A 24,941-nucleotide genomic window follows, 5' to 3' on the forward strand; every position below is an offset into this window, starting at 1 on the left:
TCTGACAATATGGAGAAAGTGGAGCTCTCATGCATTGTTGATAAAAGAGCAAAATGGTATAGCAACTTTGGCAAACATTCGGTGGTTTCTCATAGTTAAAAAATGGACTTACCAAGAGACCCAAAATTTCTTCTAGCTATTTACCAGAGACACAGAAACTTATGTTCACATAAAAACCTATATACATCAATGTTAATAGTGACTTTATTCATAATCACCAAAAACTGGAAACAATGCAATGTCCCTCAACTGGGAAAGAGAGGGATACACGGTGATCCATGCATACAATGGAATATTACTTGGCAATAAAAAAGAAACAAACTATGGATACACACAACAACATGTGAATATCCAATATCCAACAACAGGTGAATATCCAATATATTATGCGAAGTTAAAAAAGCTAGAGTCAAAGGCTATGTATGGTAGAATTCCATTTATGGGACAATCTGCAAAAGGTAAAGTGTAAGGACAAAAAACAGATTAATAGGTAGACTGGGTATGAAATAAGGAGTTGGCAACAAAGACACATGGAGGAACTTTCTAGAAGGATAGAACTGTTCAGTACTTTTTGGTGGTGGTTACATAAAGATATATGCTCAGGACTATAGGCTAAAGGTGATGAATTTACTATGTATTTTAATAAAAATTTTATATTAATTTTAAAATACTTAAGTAAATAAACGTTATTTAAAAGGTCATTTCTTGGGGCGCCTGGGTGACTCAATGGGTTGAACCGCTGCCTTCATCTCGGGTCGTGATCTTGGGGTCCTGGAATGGAGTCCCACTTCGTGCTCTCTGCTTGGTGGGGAGCCTGCTTCCCTTCCTCTCTCTCTCTGCCTGCCTCTCTGTCTACTTGTGATCTCTCTCTGTCAAATAAATAAATAAAAATCTTTAAAAAAAAAAAAAGTCATTTCTCTCCTCGCTCTCACTTCAGAACCATCAAATGGAGCCTTACCCGGCATAAACAGTAAAGTCATTGCAATATTCCCAGGCCCTACATCATCTGGCATCCTTTTAGCTCTCTGATCTCATCTGGTACTTCGCTTCTCCTCCCTCCAATTGTTCCAGCCACACTGGCCACTTTACATTCCTGAAACCTATCAAGCATGCTCCTGCCTTAGAGTCTTTGTACCATGTATTCCCTCTGCCCTTCCCCCAGAAAGCTAACTAACTTACTTGTTTACTCCAATGTCACCCTTACAGTAAAGTCTTCTTCATAACCCCACCTTATACTGTTTCTCCATGTTACTTTTCACTATCAAACATACTGTATATTATACTTTTAAATTTATTTTGTCCAGTTTCTACAGCACATGAACCCACAACAGTGTTGAACATATAGTCATACTCACTATTGGTTGAATAAGTGAGATGAGATATAATGAAAGAGCCATTACTTAACCAATGCTCTGCACTCAGTATCACTTGCATACTTTTTATAACACACTAAAATCAATCTTACCATAATTATTCAAGAATTGGACCTTTGTTCTAATTCTACTTTTATGAGGAAAAAGCAAATAACGAGGAAAAAGAGTTATTAAGAATGTGTTTGTAAACACAAGTATCAGGATTTCCTTAATATAAACACAGATTCATCATTCATTCAATAAACATAAATCACTTAGATCTAATATGAAACAATAAGCATTTGATTTTTCTCTCTGTGAAGCGTTTGTTCTTACCTCCTTCCAACCACTGAGCCCTCAGATCAGTTCACCTTCAGCTTCCCACCAACCACTCCATGTTTCATGCATAATCTCATTTTATTTGCTTGCAAATAAGCCCCTTGCAGCAAGGAAACTACTTGATGGCAGGAATCTTAAGGTTGAGGTAAGTTATGTGTTCTAACTGCCTTGCCTAGCACCAGGCACAAAGAAGTTTAATAAAGATTCATTGAGTTAAATATAAATGAGTTGATTTTGTAACAAACTATAGAAATGATCCCTGAAAGTATAGTCTTTAAATGAGTTGATTTTTGAAGTTATAGATTGGAAGGCTTCAGAATTGTGAATCATTAAAGAAATGTTATATTGATTATACTATCCAGTTGTAGATCCAGGTATAGATATAGACATAAGCATAGATGTAGATACTTTGAAAAGAGTTTCTCTGACTATCCTGAAACCACAGAATTGATTTTTTTCAGTAACTCAAACACCATCTGTAGAAATCTCTGATCTATCAAAATGTTAAGCAGACTTAATCTTAGGTGTGAGTTTCTCTTTTTAAGGAAACTGAGGAGGGAAAAACATGGGTCAGAATCTCGATTAGAGAAAAGTAGAGCGTGAACAGGTAACAGCAAATATATATATATTTTTTTACTGTTTACATATGTGTGTGTGTGTATATATATGTATACACACACACACATATATATATATATATATACTGCAGGAATTCTTATGAGAAAGCAATGGCAAGCTATGGAGAAAACTTCCAAACCACTTTACACTTGGGACGACTTCACTAGAGTTATCAAAGTTTCTACTTCAACAGAGATAGGATTCAATAAGAAGGTACATGTTTCAACTATTGAAAAGTCAAAAGCCAAGGATAAAAGAAAAAAAGAAATTTGAATCCCAACTGCCTTCATTGCGGTTCAACCTTTACAATGGCTTCCTGAATAGTTTTTCACTTCCACGCTCTTCCCAATAGCCTGTTTAAACTGTTTTCAAATTGATCTTCCTTCTGCAGACTTGTGGTGATGTTTCTCTAATGCTCAAAAACCATAAAAACCAAGCCACATTTCCTGAAGGACTCCATCTGAACATCTTTCGAGACATGACCCTTTTATAATATGGTCTCAATGCGTATTTTCTTCAGCATATTGCATGAGGCTTCTGTGCCTACATAGCACAGGAACCAAACTAGACTATTAATTTATTCTTCAATCACACCCTGTAAGTCCTTCCTCTATTCCTTTGCTCAATTGACTCCCTCCTCCTGGAGTGTCCACTCCTCACACTACCTTTTATCAACCTTTTTTTTTTTTTTTAATCTTATTTATTTTTTTAAATTTCTTTTCAGTGTTCCAGGATTCATTGTTTATGCACCACACCCAGTGCTCCATGCAATACGTGTCCTTCTTAATAACCACCACCAGGCTCACCCAACCTCCCACCCCCAGCCTCTCCAAAACCCTCAGATTGTTGTGAGTCCACAGTCTCTCATGGTTTCTCTCCCCCTCCAATTTCCCCCAACTCCCTTCTCTCCATCTCCCAATGTCCTCCGTGTTATTCCTTATGCCCCACAAATAGGCGAAACCATATGATAATTGACTCTCTCTGCTTGACTTATTTCACTCAGCATAATCTCTTCCAGTCCTGTCCATGTTGATAAAAAAGTTGGGTATCCATCCTTTCTGATGGAGGCATTAAAGCTCCATAGTATATATGGACCACATCTTCCTTATCCATTCGTCCATTCAAGGGTATCTTGGTTTTATCAACCTTTTGATGGACTAACCATCCAGTTATCTTACACAGCCTTTCACAATCTCCTTTAATCTGGTGGGCTCTCTCTCTCTTCTCTGATCCATCAGGGCACATCACACCTCCATAACAGGTCCCAGATTATACCATTGTTTTTTACATATTTTATCTTATTCCTGCCTTTTCCCTCCTCCTCCTGCCTGGTTTTATAAAGTCTGACACTAAGCTTTGGTTACTTTTATTTACTACAGGTAATAGCAGAGAGCGTTTTCTACATTATGTGCTCAGTCAATCTTTCCTTGTTTATAAAGTTGACTAAATATCATGAGAGACACTGTGGAATCACAATTGTTGATATGCTCAGAAGCTCAAACCAATCCTCAAGAAGTTTTCCAGAGATGTATTACAGGGATCTGTAAGAAGACAATGGTGCCTTGTTTTCATTCCCAAATCCCTAGAGGCAGGCATCCTACACAACCACTGGAACTTAAACTGAGGGGAATCAAAGAATTCAAAAGGAGATGGTTAGTTTTTTTTGTTGGAAGCTTATGGAATATCAGTTTAAAAGTAGTATTTGAATACTCAAGTGTTCTAATCAAGATATATATTTTATTATTCTACTACTGTACTTTCATTCTCTTAAAGAAATTAAGTCACACAGACTTAACCAAGTTTGTTTTTTAAAAGGAGAAAAGCTAGAATTCAGAGTGCTTCAAAGGTCAATGTTCAGAGGAAATTAGATGACAACTGCATGGTGTTTTTGTCCTTGATTCTGCTTATAATTCATAATTACTATGTAGCTCTACATGCTAGTTCAGAGATAAATAATAATAACTCTGCTGTCTATTTATTCATATTTTATAAATATTTGGAAGGAATTTTACATCTGTATCTGAATATTAAAAATACAATTTTGTCTGAACATACAATATAGTTTTATATGAATCATGCATATAAAATAGTACTATTAGGAAAGCTGTTTCTGTAACACGGTGATTACCTCCTTAAAGGAAAATAGAATTTTAAAACAATAAGGCTGTTTTTAAATTGTGTGTAGAACCAGTAATTGTGTATTTAAGGCAATTAAGATATTTATTGAATCTTGGTTAAAAGTAGATTCACAATGACATTAAAGAATAAAGCATAATTTATTTGGTGCTACTTTGTGAATGCTTCTTAACTACAAATCATCTCACGACACCATATACAATATACTTTCAATCACAACTCAAAATAACCTACAAAATCACATGGCTATAATCAATATACACTGATTATATTTTTAAAAGAAAGAAAGTTAGCAATTAATTAAGTTAAGGTGCAGTAACTTTTTTCAAATAAAATATTAGCACCATACCAGATAAAATGACCTAAAACTATTGGCCTCCTCATATTTCTTAAATAACTAAATATAAACATTTTTTTCAAAGCACAAATATTAATTTGCAGAATCAGTTCTACAGTAGTTAATATTTCTCTCTTTTGATGCATTTTTTTCCCCAGGAGGGAAAAACACAAAGTAAAAACTTTCACAGGATATGAAAATCAAATAAATCTAACCGAACAAAACGTTGTCCTTCAGCAATGAGTTCCAACAGAAGCAAAAGTGGACATTTCCCTGCGTATGGTACTAAAAGGTGAGAGTTCAAGTTCTGTGGTATATTCGTTGTCATTGTCATCGCTGGTTACTGTTGAAGACTTCTGAATGCACTCGTCACAGCAACAGCAACAGCATTCCATAAAGGCCCGACTGAAGGGTTTGCAAAGACAGAAAAGGAGGACAGGGGTGACACAGGACTTAAAGAACAAAAGGAACTGGCTGATGATATAGAGCAAGTCCATTGTCTGCTGAGAAACCCCTGTGGCCATGTAGGCAGTAACAATGTTGCAGATATTTTCAGGAATAATGCAAAATCCATATAAAATGGTCAGAGCCACTACTGTACAGTTCATCTGGCTTTCCAGCTGAATCTGTCGTTTATTCCCTCGGGTACAGGCTTTCTCTGCTTTGCGGATCTTCCTTGCAGTCACCAAAGAGCAAGTGATGGTGAAAAGTGTGGGCAAACAGAAGTAACAGCCAAAGTACCACCAGAGTCTTGCACTATCATAGGTAAGGGCTAGAACGTAGATGGTGTCTGGTAAATCTGCGGAGACCTTGATAACGCAACGTTCCGCAGGAGCTCGGCCACTAAACCCCAAATCCTCCTTGCTCAGCTGGCGGAGAACAACTTCTGGAAGCGCTAACAGTAGGGCACCAACCCATATAACAGCAAGCTTGGCTGTTGTCGAAGAACAGTTCTCGATCATTTCATAGTACATCTGCACGTTGGTGGCTGCCCGGAACCGGTCTATACACAGAGCACATAAGGTGAAGGTAGTGACTCCAAGGGAAGCAACCTGTGGGAGGAACACGGAACACATTTATTCTGGGTGATCTCTGAAAGATCATAACACAAGGCAGTAAATACAGATCAGCAAAACAAAACAAAACAAAAAAAAGAACAATTTCCTGGAATGAAGCATCGGTAATTGGGTTTGGTGACTCTAGCTGAATTATTATGAAGATAAAAATAGGAGGGAGGGAAAAAAAGAAATGTAGTGGTCCAAGGGTCATGGAGTCAAAAAATTTTACAGTTGGGAGGACCCATAAGGATCAGCTAGTCCAATACCATTTTATTTTATTTATATTTTTTTAAGATTTTATTTATTTATTTGACAGAGATCACACATAGGCAGAGAGGCAGGCAGAGAGAGAGGAAGGGAAGCAGGCTCCCCACTGAACAGAGAGCCCAATGTGGGACTCAATCCCAGGATCCTGGGATTCTGACCTGAGCCGAAGGCAGAGGCTTTAACCCACTGAGCCACCCAGACGCCCCCCCCCATTTTATTTTAGAAAAGAGCACAGACACTCCAATAATTTCAGTCACCACGAAAATGCCTGCCACCAGAAGGTTCAGATAAGGAGTAAGGACAGTTGAGTGTATCCCATTTTCATTACTGGAAAGGCTGATCATGTCTTCCAGTGTGTGGGTCAATAGTATACCCCCCCCACAGGAAACCTTCAAAACCTTATTATTTCCAACAAATCAGATGAGTAAAGATCTCCAATTTCTCCTAAATGCAAAATAAAATGTTTTGATATTATTTTCAAATGCATGCACTTATGGAAAGCAAAAAAAGGAAATTCTCCAGGAGTCAAAATCAATGAAAAAACAAATGCCAAACAGGTCCTGGACCCCCCCACCCCCCGCCATGTTGCATGCTTGCCCTAGGGACATCTGCCAACCCTGATGAGAGTTTCAAGTTGGTTTTAGTTAGATGATGGGGCAGGTGCTCAAGTACACAAAGGTAGGAAAATAAATCTAGAGCCAGTGTACATGAGGATTTAGTCAAAGATCCCTTTATGAATTGGGAACTTCCTGAATGGTGACATCTTCGTGGGTATAAAGAGGAAAAATAGAGGGACATAGTAGAGAAACTTGTCTGCATTATATGATTTGGATCTAGGTGAACTGGAGATAAAAAAAAAAGAAGAGCAAATTCTAACCAGGAGGCCAAATTTACACTGGCCTAAGGCCAAAATTCACACCATCTATGTGGCTAAAAAAATAAATAAATAAAATAAAATTATAATTTTTAATTGTCCCAAGCACCTGGTAGAAGAAAACACAAAACCTCTCTGGAAGAATGCACTTTAGAACCAGGTCTCAGAAATCCACAGACAAAATTTGAGGGAACATGGATTCACAATTAAAAATCACAATATGCAAGAGACAATCCATCACTATGAACTTATGTTGCCAAAAGAAGCAAGTTACAGGATCAGGCAGGCATAAAATAAGTACATTTATCATGAAATAAATACACTAATCAAATTTAAGGTTATATGAGATACTGAAAGAATGTCAAAAGATAGGAGATATAAAAAATAACCATGAAAATATGCAAAAAGGAGCCAGATACAAGGTCTAGATGTACCAGCCATAGGAAAATTTCAGATCAGGAAACTCTTTGATGCCGACCACATAGAGCACTGTATCCAAACTCTTATATGCATATGGCCCAGACAGCTAAATAAATCAACAACTAAAAGTTAAGAGCCAAAAATATGTACATTTTTTTTCACAGAGAATATAATTGCATACTCCTAATGTAAATATACTATCATTCAGTAGCCCATAAAATATTTACAAACATTCTACATACTCTCTAATGGATACACAGACATGTATTCAACACAAGCATACATTTAATGTTATGGCCTCTGGCCCAAGTGCTCTGCTAGATACTGGGGATACAGAACAAGAAACAATTATTTCCCTCAAGGAGGTCATAGTCAACCAAAAGGGGGAAGGTAGTTCTCAAAGTCACAAGATAAACACAGTAATCATCTGGAAGCATCAAATTTACTCAGCTATTTACAGGAAATTGAAGTAATTTAATGTTTAATAAATGTAGTCATTATATATCTAAATAAAGACAATGAGGGTAGACGGTAAAATGTTCATGAGGTTTAAGATGAAACAAGAGACTAAAACTAGATGGAAAGGATGTTTTGGGGTGTAACCTAGGCTCTTGGGTATGTGCATCTACTCTCCTCTGTCTGCTAGTGGGAGTGTTTAAGAAGCACAGCTACAGGTCATGCCTTGGCAAAGGGGCAAGGAAACATATATATAATGCTCTTGTCTAGTTTTTTAGGACTCAAAGGGATCATGCTGAAAAAAGGAAAACCATTTGTCATAACAATTTTGACACTCAACACATTAGTTGTTTATCTCCTACACTCAAGCTGTCACTCTTCCCAGAATGATGGCAACTTGCCTCGCGAATTCTATGAGAGCTCCAATGTCAAATGTTCTCCCCTTTTTTACACGCTAAACATTAGTCAGTGTCTACAGGTTCCACCACAGAAAATAAGAACATTGCACCCATGCCCTGACTATTCTCATAACTCTTAGTGGAGACGGTCTGAAAATGAGATATAATGAGGGCTTAAGTGAATGAAAAGCAAAACTGAAGAAGAAGCATGACTCACAATCTAGATCAGGGCAGATCAAGACAACACGGTTGAGCTTATAACCATGATTCTTGTACAAAATCTTGAGGAAAGTTTCCCATAAATACCAGTGTAAGAAATATCCATCCAGTATGACTGCCATAAAAAGTCACCTCTCTATACATCTCTTTATTTTTTTAAGATTTTTATCTATTTATTTGACAGAGAGAGACAGCATGAGTGAGGAGGAGCAGCAGAGGGAGAAGGAGAAGCAGACTCCGCACTGAGCAGGGAGCCCTATAGAGGGCTCAATCCCAGGACCCTGGAATCATGACCTGAACTGAAGGCAGACGCTTACCTGACTGAACCTTCCAAGCAACCTCCATACGACTTTTTCAAATTAGCTTTGAAATTGATGAATTGTTCACCTTGATAGAAATTTATTCTGCCTCTATGCCAGAGATTCAAAATAATTCTAAAATTGAGGTCCACACTATGCAGCTGTCTTAAGATCAGATTATTACTTTCTTAATGTCAGTAATTGCCACACTTTGCATGGAAATCTGAGGACTGGCTGTTTTTAAAGGTCTACATCAAAAGTATTCTTTAGAAATTGCAGTATTTTATGTTTTTGAAACTTCACATTTATATACTTTTCAAATATTTTGATTCATTCCTCTATAAGAATGTAAAACAAAACCAAAAAATCCTCAAACTATCAAATGTACACAAATCCTCAGCAAGGCTTTCTGTGCCGTCTTCACTAACGCAAATCTTCGTGTACATCTCTCTGTCACCCACATATCCGGAGTCAGTCCACAAATAACAAAGCTAGAGAGCTTTATGCCGTGCATTCGCTCTTAAAATTATGAATAACATTTCTACTGAAACGATAGCTTGGTAAGACAAAAATACCAGCAAGTCTGATGAGAGACGATCTCTTAGAGGCTTGGTACATCCATTTCTTGGTAGTTTTCGATCATTATTTACAAAGAACACGCAACACTCAAGAGATAGCATTTTCTCCCTGATTACTCTCCTTATTTTTAAACACAGAGTTTTAAAATCTGGACCAGGGGCACCCAGGTGGTTCAGTTGGTTAAGTGTCTACCTTTGGCTCAGGTCATGATCCTGGGGTCCTAGGCTCTAGCCCACATTGGGCTCTCTGCTAAGGGGGGATTCTGTTTCTCTCTCTGCCCCTCCTCCTGCTCTCTTTCTCTCAAATAAATAATAATAATAAATAAAATAAAATCTTAGAAAAAAAAATCTGGACCAATTATCATAAGAGCTAGCATTTATACACCTAACTCCCAGTCTGTTACAAAGCATTTCATGAGAAGGAATAGCCAATGAACGTGGGTGGACATGTATTAAGACGCGTGTGTTACATTGCCTCTCCTTAGATATTTATAAACTGTGCTGCATATCCATTTTTTTTTAAGATTTTATTTATTTATTTGTCAGGGATAGAGGGAGAGAGAGAGCGAGTGAGCACAGGCAGACAGAGAGACACGCAGAGGCAGAGGGAGAAGCAGGCTCCCTGCCGAGCAAGGAGCCCGATGTGGGACTCGATCCCAGGACGCTGGGATCATGACCTGAGCTGAAGGCAGCCGCTTAACCAACTGAGCCACCCAGGCGTCCCCATATCCACTTTTAATTAGAAGATGTTTGCTGCTTCAAAAAGCAAAAAATGTTTTCTAGGTTCAATATATATTTCATTGCACATGACAACAAAAGCCAGGGCAAATTTTAAGCAACATTTACAGGTGCTCCAACTTTCACTCAGGAATTCCACACTGTACTTTATATGAAGATGCTTGGTTCTTCAGCCATATTCCCAAAAGCTTTTGGGCTGAGCACCAGATGTGTTTAAAAGAACATGTTTGATCTGTCGTTCTCTTGACGCATCATAGATTGAGGGAAGCTTCCCAGGTTTCATACACACATTGCAGGAGGCTCCTGGACCCAGCTTCCTGTTGTCAAATCATACTTCTCTCTGGTGGTGTTCTCCTCAGCGAGGAGCCGGCTGAAGCAGGAAGGTCACAAGAGCTAGGGCCTCTGAGGAAAAATGCTGCCCCAAATGCAGATAACGCTTACTACATTGTTGCCAACAGCAACCGCAGCCCAAAGGCCAGTCCTAGATATCTCCTCCCTCCTGCTGCCACCGCCTGCAGTGCTATTACTTCAGATAGTTTTCTGCAAATTCCTTCTGCACATGATTTTATGACGTGAAAAAGAAAGGTACAAAGCTCCTGCTCAGTACTTTCCCAAATTATTTATAGAAGGCTTTAAACCTTTATAAAGAATCAACCTCAGAAATTAATTGATAAAAATCCTCTGGATCTTGGGTATGGGCTAATTTCTGCTTTTTCTGACATAAAATCTACCCATGCAATTAAAATTGCTCAACGTTGGGGTAACATGAGAAGATTTCAATCACAATTTTTAACTCTATTTGTTTACTTACAGCTCATTGGAAATTCTACCCAGATGAATGGGGCAATTATATGCAATTATAAAACAATGTCATAAATGCTGGATCTTCTGCATTTAATGACCATATCTAATTGCTAAAATTCCATGTCACGAAGAAATTTGCTCTTGGGAGTAAATCTAGTAAGGGGTAGTTTTTTGGAAGCAACATCCGGAGACATGGAATGAGTAAGATGCAGTCTCCTATTAATTAAACTGCAGTGGGAGAAGTAATTAACGTCCACAAAAACAGAACTATAAACACTTCTCTAACAGACAAGACTATTAATTTTGAGAATCAAGATCAAATGAAAGCTGGAAGCAGAACTTCTTAACTATTTGGGGAAGAGAGATATAGAGCGTTTTGAGGGTGTTGGCATCAAAATACACAAGCAAAGAGAATCAAAATAAACAACTCTAAAATCCTTCTTTCATACCCCAATGTCCTGCTCATCTCTGTATCCCAGAGGAACAATGGTGCAGTGCCTTCCGCGCCGACCCAGTCAACATCCAGAGCGGTGAGGCTGCTGGCTGCTGCAGCTACCCGTAGCATGGTGTCCAGGCATGGGACAGACACAGAGTCCCGACCTGAGTACTCAGATGGGAAAGCGGCAGCTGTGGTGCCAAAGTATTCTTCCCACTGTCCAAGCTCTACTTCCATACAAACATCAGGCCATGAGAAAACCTGGGCCACCATATTCACCTTGTCCTACATTAAATTCCCGCTCACTCAAAATGATAGGAGGAAAGAACACACCGAACGCTTTATGGAAAACCGTAAGTAAGGATCTTGGCAGGAAGACCCTGAGCGATGTTTTAGTTGTTGCTCCATTTCTCAGAAGCTTACTGAAGACAGATAAACAAGAAATTTCTTTTTAAAGTTTTATATTTTTTTGTTTTTTAGAGAGAGACGGAAAGAGAGAGAAAGATAGAGATGGTGGGAGAGGGGCAGAGGGAAAGGGAGAGAGACAATCTCAAGCAGGCTCCATGCTCCTCGTGGAGCCCAGGGCAGGGCTACATCTCATGACCCTGAGATCATGACCTGAGCCAAAATCAAGAGTTGGACGCTTAGCTGACTGAGCCCCCTAGGCGCCCCTTAAGAAACCACTTTCAATAAGAGTAAGCTATGAAGGTACAACTCTTACCAAACAAATAGTATCTTTTGCTAAATTTTTTATATAAATCAATGGTAACAAAGATGGGGGGGGGGGAAGACCAATGTACTTCCAAGCAAAATTTCTTTCATATGAAATTGAGTCAACATGCTTCAGTACAGCGATGGGACTAGAATACACTTTATAAAATAGGGAAATTTCTAACCAAAGTCATGACAACTATACTACAGCCTAACTTATATTTTACCTCGAAAAGATGTTTAAGCACATCTATTTCTGTGCTGTCCTTTGTATACAAGTAACTCACAAAACAAGGGCATTATTGTTAAGAAAACCCATTCATTTGGACCATGAATGATAATCTATTGTAAGTCTGTGGTTACAGGCCTAACAATCAGTCAGGAAAAAAAGCAGGAGGAGCACAGGGTAGAGTTTCCTTTGAAACTCTAAATGGCTTGAGTTTGTATGCCTTTGGCTTCCTCTTGCATTTTCCATAATCCTTATCCTTGTAGCACTGCAGGGCAACTTCTCCAGCAAAGACACTTCTTTGATCACCAGTGGGGAGAGCGTGTTTATCAGAGCCTCTGCTGTGAGTAAGATGGTCTCTATCAAAAGGTCTTCATTTCAGAATGCATGCAAGTCATGATACTAGGGTAGGAATACACTTCCATTAGTGTTTCCAAACCAAAACAGAGCAAGTGGAAGAGATCTGCCTCACCCCTTACAAACATGCATGGATTTCTAAAATGAAATAAAGCTATTTACAGCTACTCCTCCACAAAGAGAAGGCTTCTTCCCTTTTTCAAAATTAGATTTAATATGACACACCCACATATCATATATATCCATTTATTTCAATGATACCCAACATATCTTATCTATACTTGATCCTCAGTGTCATGGAAAAACAAAATATTTGAAGGCATCAGCTGTCCTTATAGTCTCATTCTCCACCTTCCACCCTCTTGCTTAAGCTTGGTAACATGCTCTTCCTTATTTTAAACACAAGTGAGACTATTTAAAAGCTAACATACCATCCCCAAACTTGTATTGATTTTACAAATCTTTCTTTACTTTTATAGTCCCACCTTGACATAAAGTTTCCTACCAATTGTGACATCTGAACTGCAGCACAATATATTTCTTTTGGAGAAAAAAAAAAAACAATTACAACTTGTCTAAAACATTATAATTTGGTTGTAAATACGTCAATGCTCATTAGTATAAAAAATACCAATGAAGCAAGATTAACATCATTTGACCTAAGAGGGAAGCAGTCTATTGAAATCAACAGATCTTAAGGAATCTATTTATTCTCAATAACAGTATTTATCCCACACCCATTGTCCTTGGTATTACTGTGATGTTTCTAATCAATCTTAAAGTGACCTGGAATTTCTGCTATTCACCTAGAGGTTCTGATGAGTTTCCAAAGAAGAGTGATAAATTTTCACCAGTTTTCCTTTGTTCTTAATGACTTTAGTCTGCACGACAGTAAACCTAAACTAAAAGCACATTCCTCATCCATCTGTGGTTGGGTAATTATGATTTGAATGACACCAAGAAATAATATTTTAAGACAAAATTTCTCTGCTCTTAATCAAAATTCCACCCTTGGTAGTCTATTAAGGAAGTAATAATAAAATTAATTCTTATTCTTAATTATTCTTACTATGAAAAATAAAATTCTTCCTGCAACCCTCCTATAAAAGGCACGTATCTCTAAATCTCAAAGCTTGCTGTGAGTTAACAGATGCTTTTCTCAAAAAGGAGAGATTTGAACCCAGGTGAAGACAATGAAGGAGGAGAAAAGGCCCTGGGGGTGGGGAGTGCTGAACAAAAATGGCCTGGAACACAGTCATGGATGGACCTAATGAAAATGACTCATTCCAGTCCTGGATCAAATCACTGACCTTGGCCTTGTTAATGCTATAACCACTCAAGCGTGCTGACAAATAACATTAAAAACTATCATAAATTCACAAACCAAAAGTATTTTGTCTCAGGAACAAGCCTGGCAGTGTGATTATATCCTGTGTTTTATAGAAGTTTTATGGAAAGTATGTATACCTACTTTTCAAATAGACCTATATCTGAGATTGCAGCAACCCCATTCTCCATTCTACCTTGAAATTTTAGATGAGATCATCTCTCCTGGTACGAAGAATATCATTCTAATTAGGATACTTAAGAGTTAGTCTTGGCAACAAGATTGAGTTAATTACTGGACTTAGGCAGGTCAATTCTTGGGAAGTAAGAGGACCAGAGAGTCCCCAGAGGGAGGGAGCAGGAGGGAAACACCAGAGACAAATCTCACCGGGGAGAGCAACCTGCCCCTCACTTTCTGCACATAGTCCACACCCCAGACACAGATCCCTGGGCTTCCAATGTGACATTGTTAAATCTAGTAAAGAGCTAGTAAAGGTGGAAACATTCTGTCAAGATCCATGTGGTGTGAGAGTAAAAGGCAAGGTAGATAGACCTTCACCTACTCAGCCTGGACATCATAAACCCAGATCTATTTTGCTTTCCCAGACATACTTGCATCCTTTTTGCTGTTAAAGGATGCTTTGTTGATATAACCAGATACCTTGGCAGTTCTTGGGAACTCAGGATAAGTCCTCACTCTGATTTTGTGCTTGAAATATTAATCCAATTTTGAGAAAGTCCATTGTTTATGCTTCCCTTTCTATAACAGGGTTAAGATATCCATAATAGGGTTTAACCTATCTCCCATTTCAGCCTTTCTTCCTAGGTTCTCTAAGATCAAATTGATTTTTTTAAAGATCTTACTTATTTATTTGAGAGAGAAAGAGAGAGAGCGAGAGAGCGTGTGTGCAAAAGCAGGGGGAGGGGCAGACGGAGAGGGAGAAGCTGGCTTCCCACTTATTAGAGAACCCAATGGGGGACTCAATCCCAGGACTCGAGGCAAAGGCAGACACCTGACTGACTGAGTTACCCAGGCACCCCACTAAGGTCAAATTAAATAATAGGTACATTTTTGAGATTTTCAGAAGAATAGGACTCAAATGTACTATTATAACACTGTTAGATGAACCATTCATTTAAGTAAAATTTTAAAATTTGACTTATGTAATTCTTTATGGCTAATAAGGACTAATAATTCCAAAGTAGAGACAGTCATCATAGGCCTTGTATTCTAAATAATAATTCAGAATTTTGTGCTCCAAATGAAATTTCTAGGGCTGTCCCATCTACCAATTTATCTTGCCAATGATTTTTATGGGCTTCCTATCCCACAAAAGATTGAGAAAACAAGAAAGCAAGAATCAAAAGATTTTTACATTTTTATCTTTTCACCATGTATCTAGGCTGAATAGAACTTATAAAGACTAATAATATGAATATGATAGAAAAAGAATTAAGAGTGAGCACCGTTTTCTCTTGAGGTAAATACAGTTCCCTTGAAGTGGGCACAGTTTTCCCTAATAAGTACAACTGTGAGCTGACTCATTCCAGGACCCACTCCTGACCTTCCATAACACCTTGTTTTAACCTCTAGTATAGTACTTACTACCCTGTAGAACATTACTTTACTTCTCCATAACGTTAAAAGCAGTAATGCATCTATGTTATTCATCTCTGGAAACTTTCCCTCCTTCACTCCCACTCCTTCTACTCCCATCCCTACCTATTATCATATCCAACAGAGTAGAAAAGCTCAATAAATGTTTGATGAATAAATGGATAGTAAATAAACAAATGAATGATGACATACATGGAAAAGGATTATAGAAAATAATGAATTATTCAAACTATTCTTTAATCAGTTATTGGGTGCTGGGGTTTTGCATATAATCCTTCCAAGCTGAATGCCAGCAAGTATCTCTAGAGGGGAAGTAAAAAAAAAAAATCCATTTCTGTGTGTACTTCACTGACAAGATTTAGAAAAGAATGACATTCTCAGTATAGTCACTAGTTAAAGAAATTATTTAAATTTTACATTTGAATATCATCAAACTTCTCTCTTTTATACAGAACCCAAATTCAGTAAACTTCACCATATACTGTTCAATAACTGGGATTATAAATAAGAACTCATTCTATAACTTTTTAAATCTTTTCTGCAAAAGTCATCAGCTAAATATTTTTAATTGCATGGGAATGTAGGAAATGATTATAAAGGGATTAACAGGAAGTCATAAAATATTTGTTGAACACCATTCGCATATATCGAGTTTATTTTCCCTGAGAATATTATTAGTGACTTTCAAATTGCTCGTAAAACTTTAAGTTTCCACTTAAAAGTCCATCAGAATATGTAATGGCTAATCCACAACTCAAGTGAATTTACCATCTGTCATGATAAATGTGCTATTACTTGAGTGTAGGGGTTCTAGGGAACTCTGTGTGGCATCGCATACCTGGATGGTAACACATCTTCAGCTTCCAGAACCCTTCCTTTCTTACCTGTCAGTTCTAACTACAATCTAATGCAATGAAAGAGCCATCTGTTTCACTCAGTTTAAAACCAGTTTTTCTAATGCCATTGGAGAATCTGGCTCTTTTCTTCACAAAACATCGTAGATCTTTCCCAAATCATCCGTGATCCAGAAGCCCTGGTGAGATGCATTCCCTTTATCCATCCTCTACTCTGATGCAGGAATCTTGTATCCCAATAAAATAAAAGTACAGTTAGGGGCCCCCCAGGTGGCTCAGTTGATTAAGAATAGGACTCTTGTTTTTGGCTCAGATCATGATCTCTGGGTTGTGAGATTGAGCCCCTCCTCCGGCTCTGTGCTGGGTGTGGAGCCTGCTTAAGACTCTCTCCCTCTCCTTTTCCCCCTCCCTCATTCAAAACTTCCAATTAATGTCCAAATAGAAATAAATATTTAGTGGTAGATCTGAATCAGATGATACACTGACTGGCTAGCTTTCATCAAGTAATGAGCAAAGATCTGTTCCAGTTGCCACATTTAGTGCCTGAATCATTTGACTTTAATCATTTGTAAGATTCTTAAAGGAATGGTGTGATAGGGAACTCCTATGCAAGTCTCCTATTGCAGTCCACACCCAGACCTCCATATATATCCATCTCTCTCTCTCCCTCTCCCTTACCCCTCTCTTTTCACATATAACTATCACTTTGAGTACAGTCCTGTTTGTTTTTTGTTTCTTGTTTTCTTTCTGGTGACTATTTGATAAGCCAGTTGAAAATGATGTGTCTATTAGGATGGCCACCATCCACTCAGATTCTCTTCTCTCCTATCCCCTTTTCCTACCATTCCATCTGCCCTTGATCCTTAAAGGATTTACCACTAGGCTACAAAGGCATCAGAATTCTAGAATAGAAAGAGAGAAGTTATCAACTACAACATTTCCCAGTATGTTTCCATTCATAGCAACATTAAATATGATAAAACTACTTTCTAGCAACAGACCCTGGAAGCTGGCTACTCTCCCCAAGCCTTATGCCAACAAATTGAAATAAAATAAGAGTTGAATGTAAATTGCAAAGACATGTAATTTCTGCTGAAGAAATGCCTCCTATTTTTCTACACAAACCCAACTCTCCCCAAAATTCCACTATCTCCTTAAGATTATGCTAATACTCAAGCTGTGTGAAAAAAAAAAAAAAGGAACTATGGTAGAAGAAGAAAAGAAGGCAGAAGGGAAGACAGGAGAGAAAATTGAGAACATATCTGAAGATTAATAAAATTAACTGTGGTGCAGTTTCTATGGAAAACAGAATGGAGATTACTAAAAAATTTAAAGGGGTGCCTACATGGCTCAGTTGGTTAAGCATCTGCTTTCTGCAACAGGTCATAATCCCAGGGTCCTGGAATTGACCCCCACATTGGACTCCCTGCTCAGTGGAGAGCCTGCTTCTCCTTTTCCCGCTGTTGCTCCCCCTGCTTGTGCTCTCTCTCTCTCTCTCTGTCAAATAAATAAATAAAATCTTAAAACAAATTAAAAATAGAATTATCATATGATCTAGCAATTTCACTTTTGGATATTTATCTGAAGAACATGAAAACACTAACTTGAAAAGATATGCAACTCTATGTTCATTGCAGCATGATTTGCAATAGTCAAGATATGGAAACAACCTAAGCGTCCACTGATAGATGGATGAATGGGTGAAAAAAATGTAGTATATGTACATATGTATGTGTACATATACAGGCACACACACATATATACATACACTGGAATATTATTCAGCCATTAAAAAGAATGAAATCTTGCCTTTGTAATAACATAGACAGACCTCAAGACATTTTGCTAAATGAAATAAATCAGATGCAGAAAGACAAATACCATATACTCTCACTTATATGTGGAATTAAAAAAAAATGACACACACGACAAACCTAAAACAAAAAAACTAAGCTTATAGATACAGAGAAGAGATTGGTATTGATAGAGGCTGGCAGTTCTTGAAGAGTATCAAGATACCAGCTTCCTGTTTTAAAATAGGTCATGGGGATGTAATGTACAACATGGTGACTATCATTGATAATACTGTATTACATATCTGGAAGTTGTTACAAAAGAAAGTAGATTTTAAAAGTCTTCATCAGGATGCCTGGGTGGCTCAGTGGGTTAAAGCCTCTGCCTTCATCTCAGGTCATGGTCCCAGGGTCCTGGGATCAAGTCCCACATCGGGCTCTCTGCTCTGTGGGGAGCCTGCTTCTTCCTCTCTCTCTCTCTGCCTGCCTCTCTGCCTACTTGTGATCTCTCTCTCTCAAATAAATAAATAAAATCTTAAATAAATAAATAAATAAATAAATAAAAGTTTTCATCATAAGAAAAAATAATGTTGTAACTATGTAAGTTGACGGATACTAACTAGAGTTATTGTAGTGATCATTTCACAATTATACAAATATCAGATCATACTATGTAATACACCTAAAACTAATATAATGTTATATGTCAATTATACCTTAATAAAAAATAAAAATTAACTGTGAATAAAAGTTTAAAATAACTAAGAAGTATTAAAAATAAAAACTGGAAAAGATGAAATGGATTACTATCAGAAAGGTAAATCATACATTATACATCAGTAATAAGATGTGTGGTTATTAAAAAAAAAAGCCAACAAATAAATATAAGTAAAAAGTGAAGAGAAGGTAAAATCTAGATCATAAGAGGAGATAAAATGTCAAATAATTTTCGTAAGTCTTTGGTAAAGAAGAAAAAGATTTGGGGGAGAAGATTTTTGAGAAAGTTTTTATTTGCAGTTTCTTTTACCAGTCTCAAACACTTTGTGATTTTAAGAATATAAAAATATAACCTACATAGCTTCATTTCATCACTAAAATAATCACCTTTGACACATTAAAAAGTGCAATTGGCTCAGATGATTGCAGTTTTTAAAAATTTAGTGAGTTACCAACTCTGGAACTTACTGTTGATTTATGAGAAGTAAGATGAAACTTAAGAATATAAAAAGTTATAAGTTTCATCATATAACAAATGATGATAACTGGGCTTATTTCTTCTCTACCCATTGGATATAAAAATCTTTTTTAAAAGATGGCAAGGAGCAGACATAAAAAGAGAACACTCATTGGACATTCTTGCCACACAGATGTTTATCTAATAAGCAAACTTGAGTTGAGGGTCTGGCTGCCACTGACCAGGTGTAAGTGCTTAGGATGATCATTTCTCTTCTCTGGGCCTCATGTTTCATCTTTAAAATCAGGGGGTTCAGGCGCCTGGGTGGCTCAGTGGGTTAAGCCGCTGCCTTCAGCTCTGGTCATGATCTTAGGGTCCTGGGATCGAGTCCCGCATCGGGCTCTCTGCTCAGCAAGGAGCCTGCTTCCCTCTCTCTCTCTCTGCCTGCCTCTCTGCCTACTTGTGATCTCTGTCTGTCAAATAAACAAATAAAATCTTTAAAAATAAATAAAATACAATACAGTACAATCAGGGGGTTGGATCAGAGGGCCATCTGGTTCTAATTTAACCTGAGAATTCAAAAGCCACTGCGGTGTAGCCCACGGCTCCTGACCCAGATTGCCCCCCCACAAATTCCTTCAGGTATAAAATGTTGATTCCCCCCCCAGAAGTGCTAGGATTCTTGGTGGCCGGTGGCTCTCAGGTGCATCCTCTCTAGGAATTGCCCTTCAGAGACATCCACCCAGATCAAGGTTATGGCCTCTTCCTGGAAGCAAATTCCATCCAGTGACTGATCCCTCAGGAGACATAAAGGCTGTCTTGCCTCAGTTCAGGACATGCGACAAGGCCCTCCAGCCAGGGAGCTCCTATGGTGTCAGCGGAGGACTCTGGCATCTGGATCACAGTTCGACTTCTCCCTCTGCCCAGTCCTGCCTCCTTCATTCCCTACTAGGTGTTGAAGATGAGCACATGTCCCAGTAAAGTTTCTGCAAACCAAATGTCCACATTTGGGTCTGTTCTTTTGGGAACAGGATATGGAACAGTCACTAAATATCTCTTCTGTGAAAATAACGTGCCTCCTAGAGGCAGAAATGTTTGACTTTGAAATTTGGATTGTATTTCCTGTTCTCATCATCAGGAATTACAGAGCTGATACTACTATCCAATAATTATTTCCACAAAACATACTAATGCATTATAAAATTATTTCAGAAGAAGAGGATAGAAATGTAGAAACACTACATCTTAAGATTTTCATTCATTACTTTAACAGTAAAAATGCATATTACAGTCTAATTTTTAAAGAAAAAATTAGTAATTTTTTTTCCCCTAACCTTTGCTTCTCTGAGGAAAATAAAGTGTAGTACTGATAACTAAAATAAAAAGCAGGGCTATAAAGAAGGGGGGAAATGCAGAGGGAAAAATAACAATAGTTGTTTTAATAATAAGAAAGGTAAAAAAAAATCTTAAGGAGCAGAGAATTAAATTTAAAAATGAAATAAAAATGAAAATATGCATTTTAAAAAATCCTCAGAGTTAGAGAGAAAGAAAGTTAAAAGACATACATGATAAATATCACCACTCAAAACGCATAGGTCTCATAAACTAACCAAAGTTTTTATATTCTTTTCCGAATTTGGATGGATTCCTTTCTTTCAAGGTCTTTTTTTTTTTTTTTCTTTAAGAAATGGGTAATCTTTTTTTTTTTCCTTTCGCCAGGTTTTTTTGTTTTTGTTTTTGTTTTTTTCCTCTTTACAGTGTTTTTTCCTCAACTGTATAAAGGCTTCATCATGCCCAGTACATTTTGGACAAGACACTACACTTCTCTGTTGCTGGGGGTAACTCTCCTGTTCACCCTGTAGTTTACTTTTATCTCATTCTTGCATATGTCAATTTCTTCTGCATTATTCCAGCAAACAATAAAGAAATCTTAAATCTTGACCTTGAAAAGGCGATTGATAGACATTTCTCCTACATAAATTAAGCTACCTCCCCTGCAATTCAAAAACAAATTGTCTACCCAATAAATTAGATATTTCAGAGCTACTTGGAGCCTGGCAACAAGAGAAACCCTAGGTCTTGGTAAAGTAGCAACAGCTGATTTAGTCAGCATGGAATGATTCTGCATCTGATCCCTGCCAGGATAACAGAGGGTCTTATTTACTGTCTCTTCCCTTGATTCTTCTAAGTAGGTACTGTTTTCTGTTTACTTATCCCCTAGCTTTAGGCCCTGGAACAATGTTGAACATAGTGTCACTGGCTCTGGTGCCAGACAGGATCAGGGGCTCTGGAATATTTACAGTTTCCCTTCTTCTGCTTCCATAAATGAAATGGGCAGTCTGAATGGAGGAAATCAAGGGCCAGCTGGCTACAAACACAACTGGCAACAAAGCACTTGGGATCCTTCCAAGAGCTGGTGTTTAAAGAGAGGCCATTTAAAGAGCAAATTCCAACTACCATAATAACGGTTCAGGACACTAGCTGTAAGATGAAACAATAAAATTTTACTCAGCAATATTTTTGTTTCCAAAGTTTAGAACCTATTATACGCTCCCTTCTTTTTAAGAAAATTTTCTAGTCTTAGTCAATCCTTAAAAGACCAATCCATTAGATCTTAACAAATGACAAGTATATATTATATACTCTGAGAATGTATATATATGAATTCTGTGCCACAATGGCCAAAGTGTTATTTTTGCTTAAGCTCATTCCTATAAAATCAATAAAACTGTTAAGAAATTGAGAAGGAAAAGGAGAGAAATAAGAAATGACATAAGAATTTAGATGGAATGGCATGGCTGACAGCCAAAGAACACTTAAACTAATTTGGGAGGTTATTAATATATCATGAAGCCAATTGACAAAGGCAGATTTCCTTTGTTAAATAAAAAAATATTTCCATTCTGGTATTTAAGAAAGATTCAATGATCTTCCTGGGGAAAAATCATGTTGGAGTACTACTCAATAAACAATACATGGGTTTTTGTTGTTGTTGCCGAGCCCTGGTAATGACAACCATAGACTGGCTACTTATTAACCCTAGGATCTCTGATAGGTGCCAAATCAGAAATATGTATGAATGCCATATTCAGTGAGAGAAATTTAAAATGTAAATAATTCTATACATGATGAGACCATAATCATTTCACAATCCAGGCGCAGATGAGTTTGAAGGTGAGCCAACCAAGCTGCCTCTCTTTTTCAAAGATTGAGAAGAGAAATGGAGGAGGGACCCAGAAAAAAAGTAAAGGGGTTCATCAGCTAGGTATGCTAGGCATAGCTGTTCTGATGCTATAAATCCCAGAAACGGGTAAAGCCAGTAGTTGGAGACCCTCTGGAGGGCATTACCTCGATATAGGGCACAATCTTGCAAGAGAAGTCCTCCAGCAGCCACTTCTTGGTCAGCTCGTGAAAGATGACGAGCGGAAGACAGAAGAAGATGATGAGAAAGTCCCAGAAGGCCAGGTTGGCCAGGAGGGAATTGGAGATGCTCCGCATGTAGTAGTTGTGACACACGATGCACATCACCGCCAGGTTGCCAATGATGCCAGTCCCGAAGATCACCACAGACAAACACATGACTGCATAGGCTCCGTATGACTCCTGGGTCAGCGGGTAGAAGGGGTTCTTGAGTCGCAAGCGCCGGTTGGTGCTATTCCCCCGGCGAGAACCCCCGTGTTCGTGGACCCCTTCCCCTGAGGACCCATTCTGGGCCAGAGCCCTGCCAGGGGGTGCGATCGTCCGCCCTTCGTGCCCCGACGGTCCATTGACCATCTTGGGTGGGGTGTCGTGGTGGGAACCCTGGAGTTTCCCGCCTCTCCTTGGCCAGTAATAAAGGTCGCTGGCTCCGGGTTCTGTCCTCACACTCTGCTCTTGACTGTGCCCAGAAATTCCAGCGCCTCTGGGACCCTTCTCTTCCCCCTCTGAGGTCTGAAGGAAGAGTTGGAGAGCCGGAGGGTTCCCTCTCCCCAAAGTTCCAGGGGGCTCCTGACCCCAGGCACCTCTCCACCTCCAGGCTGCAGACGACCTGGCTGGAGGTCCCGAGGGTTCCGAGGCCCACGCCTCAGCCCCTCTTCCCGCACCTGGGTCACCGCTCCGGGAGGCCCTTAGGTTCCACAAGGGCGCCGCCCGCACCGCTGCCGCCTTCTCCTCCTCCTTGGGCGCACGGGTTAGCAGGTCTTCTGCAGAATTTCCCAGTCCCCACGCGTCCCTGCTGCGACGCTGGCTCAGTGCAGGTGAACAGTTTTCCCCCGGGCAAGTTTCGTTCCTGGGAGATGGAGCGGACGGGAGGGCAGGCGAGGCAGAAACCTTGAGCAGTAGCAGAAGCAGCAGCCGCAAGGTGCGGACAAGAGGCGCGCCCGGGGCCCGCATGGCTCGGTGAGGGCGCACCCTGCAGCCGCGGTTCCTGATTAGGACCGACACCTGCTGCCTAAGTTGCTGCTGAGAGTTAGACACATGTCACAACTCACCCCCGCCCCGGCAGCGAGGGACGGGAGCTTACGGGGAGGCTGGGGGATGGGTCTTGGGTCACAAACCCTCCCCCTCTACAAGCCTTCCTCTTTTGGCTTTCCGTGCATTTCTCGGCCAAATCCAACCCGAGCGCTGCGTATCGCCAAGGTTCAGAGAGGGAATCGCTGCTCCCGGTGGCTGACCTTGAAAAGTTGCAACAACACCTGACTGTTGATTAATGTTGCGACTGGGAGAAGCCCGGACCAAGCCCCACGTTCTTCCCTGCCTTTGGGTGGTTGCCTTCTTGGTAACAGTTGCTCTGCCTATTTACATCCTTCCCATAGAGCTTTATCTTCAGTTGGTAACAGTTGCTCTGCCTTTTTACACCCTTTCAATACCGCTTTATCCAGTTGCAAGCCGAGGTCGCTAAAGGGAGAGAAAAACAAGTTGCCCTTCTTCAGATGACTGGCAGCCACAATCCCGCTCCCGGCTCGCTGGAAACAGGTAGCCAACAGCCGACGCCGCGCAGATGCGCCGCGGAAACTCTTGCCCCACCTAACCACAGAGACTTGAGAGGGTACCGCTGCCGAGGAGAAGCGGGATTCCAAACCCGCGGCCACTGTCAAAGTTGCTTCTCCTCCTGCTCAAAGTTGACCAGGGGGCGGCGCGGGCTGCAGGGCGGCGCGTCCTCGCGGACAAGGGAATCGGTGGGGGGGGGGGTGGGGGGGGGGAGGGCGGGCGCTGCTCCTCGGTGGACGGTGCCGGCGGCCGAAGGAGCTGGTTGCGGCGACAGCAGGCGCAACCCGGGCGGAGAGTGTGGTGCCTGGAACCGCCGCGGGCGAGGCGGTGCATGGCCGGAAAGGGGGAGGTGGCCCGGCCTCTCCCCGCCGCTCCAGTCGCTGCGCGCGCGGGCGAGACCCCGCGCTCGGCTCCTTGCTTCCTCCCCCTCCTCTGCCTCCTCCGAGAGAGGCTGGTTTGTGGGGAGACTTGATTCCCTGGTGGTTTACGACTCACTAAACCCACACACGTTTCATTCAAGCCCTTTGTAGCGGCTTGCACTCGTAGGAGCTCGAAGCCGAGAGGGAACAGGGGCGGAGGCGCGGA

General features: G+C 39.8%; 1 protein-coding gene and 1 pseudogene across 1 annotated transcript; both read right to left on the reverse strand.

Annotated features, from left to right (window-relative positions):
* Nucleotides 1-1,853: 1,853 nt before the first annotated feature.
* LOC122905619 lies at nucleotides 1,854-1,966 on the reverse strand (annotated as a pseudogene).
* A 2,600-nt stretch (nucleotides 1,967-4,566) lies between these two features.
* GPR37 (G protein-coupled receptor 37) lies at nucleotides 4,567-24,481 on the reverse strand. The gene is made up of 2 exons (XM_044246498.1): nucleotides 22,737-24,481; nucleotides 4,567-5,834 (listed from the first exon to the last, which is right to left on the reverse strand). The coding sequence occupies exons 1-2, from the start codon at nucleotides 23,757-23,759 to the stop codon at nucleotides 5,016-5,018; spliced, it is 1,842 nt and encodes a 613-aa protein (XP_044102433.1). The 5' UTR covers nucleotides 23,760-24,481; the 3' UTR covers nucleotides 4,567-5,015.
* Nucleotides 24,482-24,941: the final 460 nt, after the last annotated feature.

Source organism: Neovison vison, chromosome 4 (genome assembly GCF_020171115.1).
Source record: "Neovison vison isolate M4711 chromosome 4, ASM_NN_V1, whole genome shotgun sequence".
Lineage (NCBI taxonomy): Eukaryota > Metazoa > Chordata > Mammalia > Carnivora > Mustelidae > Neogale > Neogale vison.

Excerpts from the sequence above, each read along its gene's own strand:
- GPR37 (XM_044246498.1), bottom strand. The coding sequence starts at position 23,759 with ATGCGGGCCCCGGGCGCGCCTCTTGTCCGCACCTTGCGGCTGCTGCTT. Across the intron at positions 5,835-22,736 it reads AGATTGTGCCCTATATCGAG|GTTGCTTCCCTTGGAGTCAC; the intron begins GTAATGCCCTCC and ends TTCCTCCCACAG.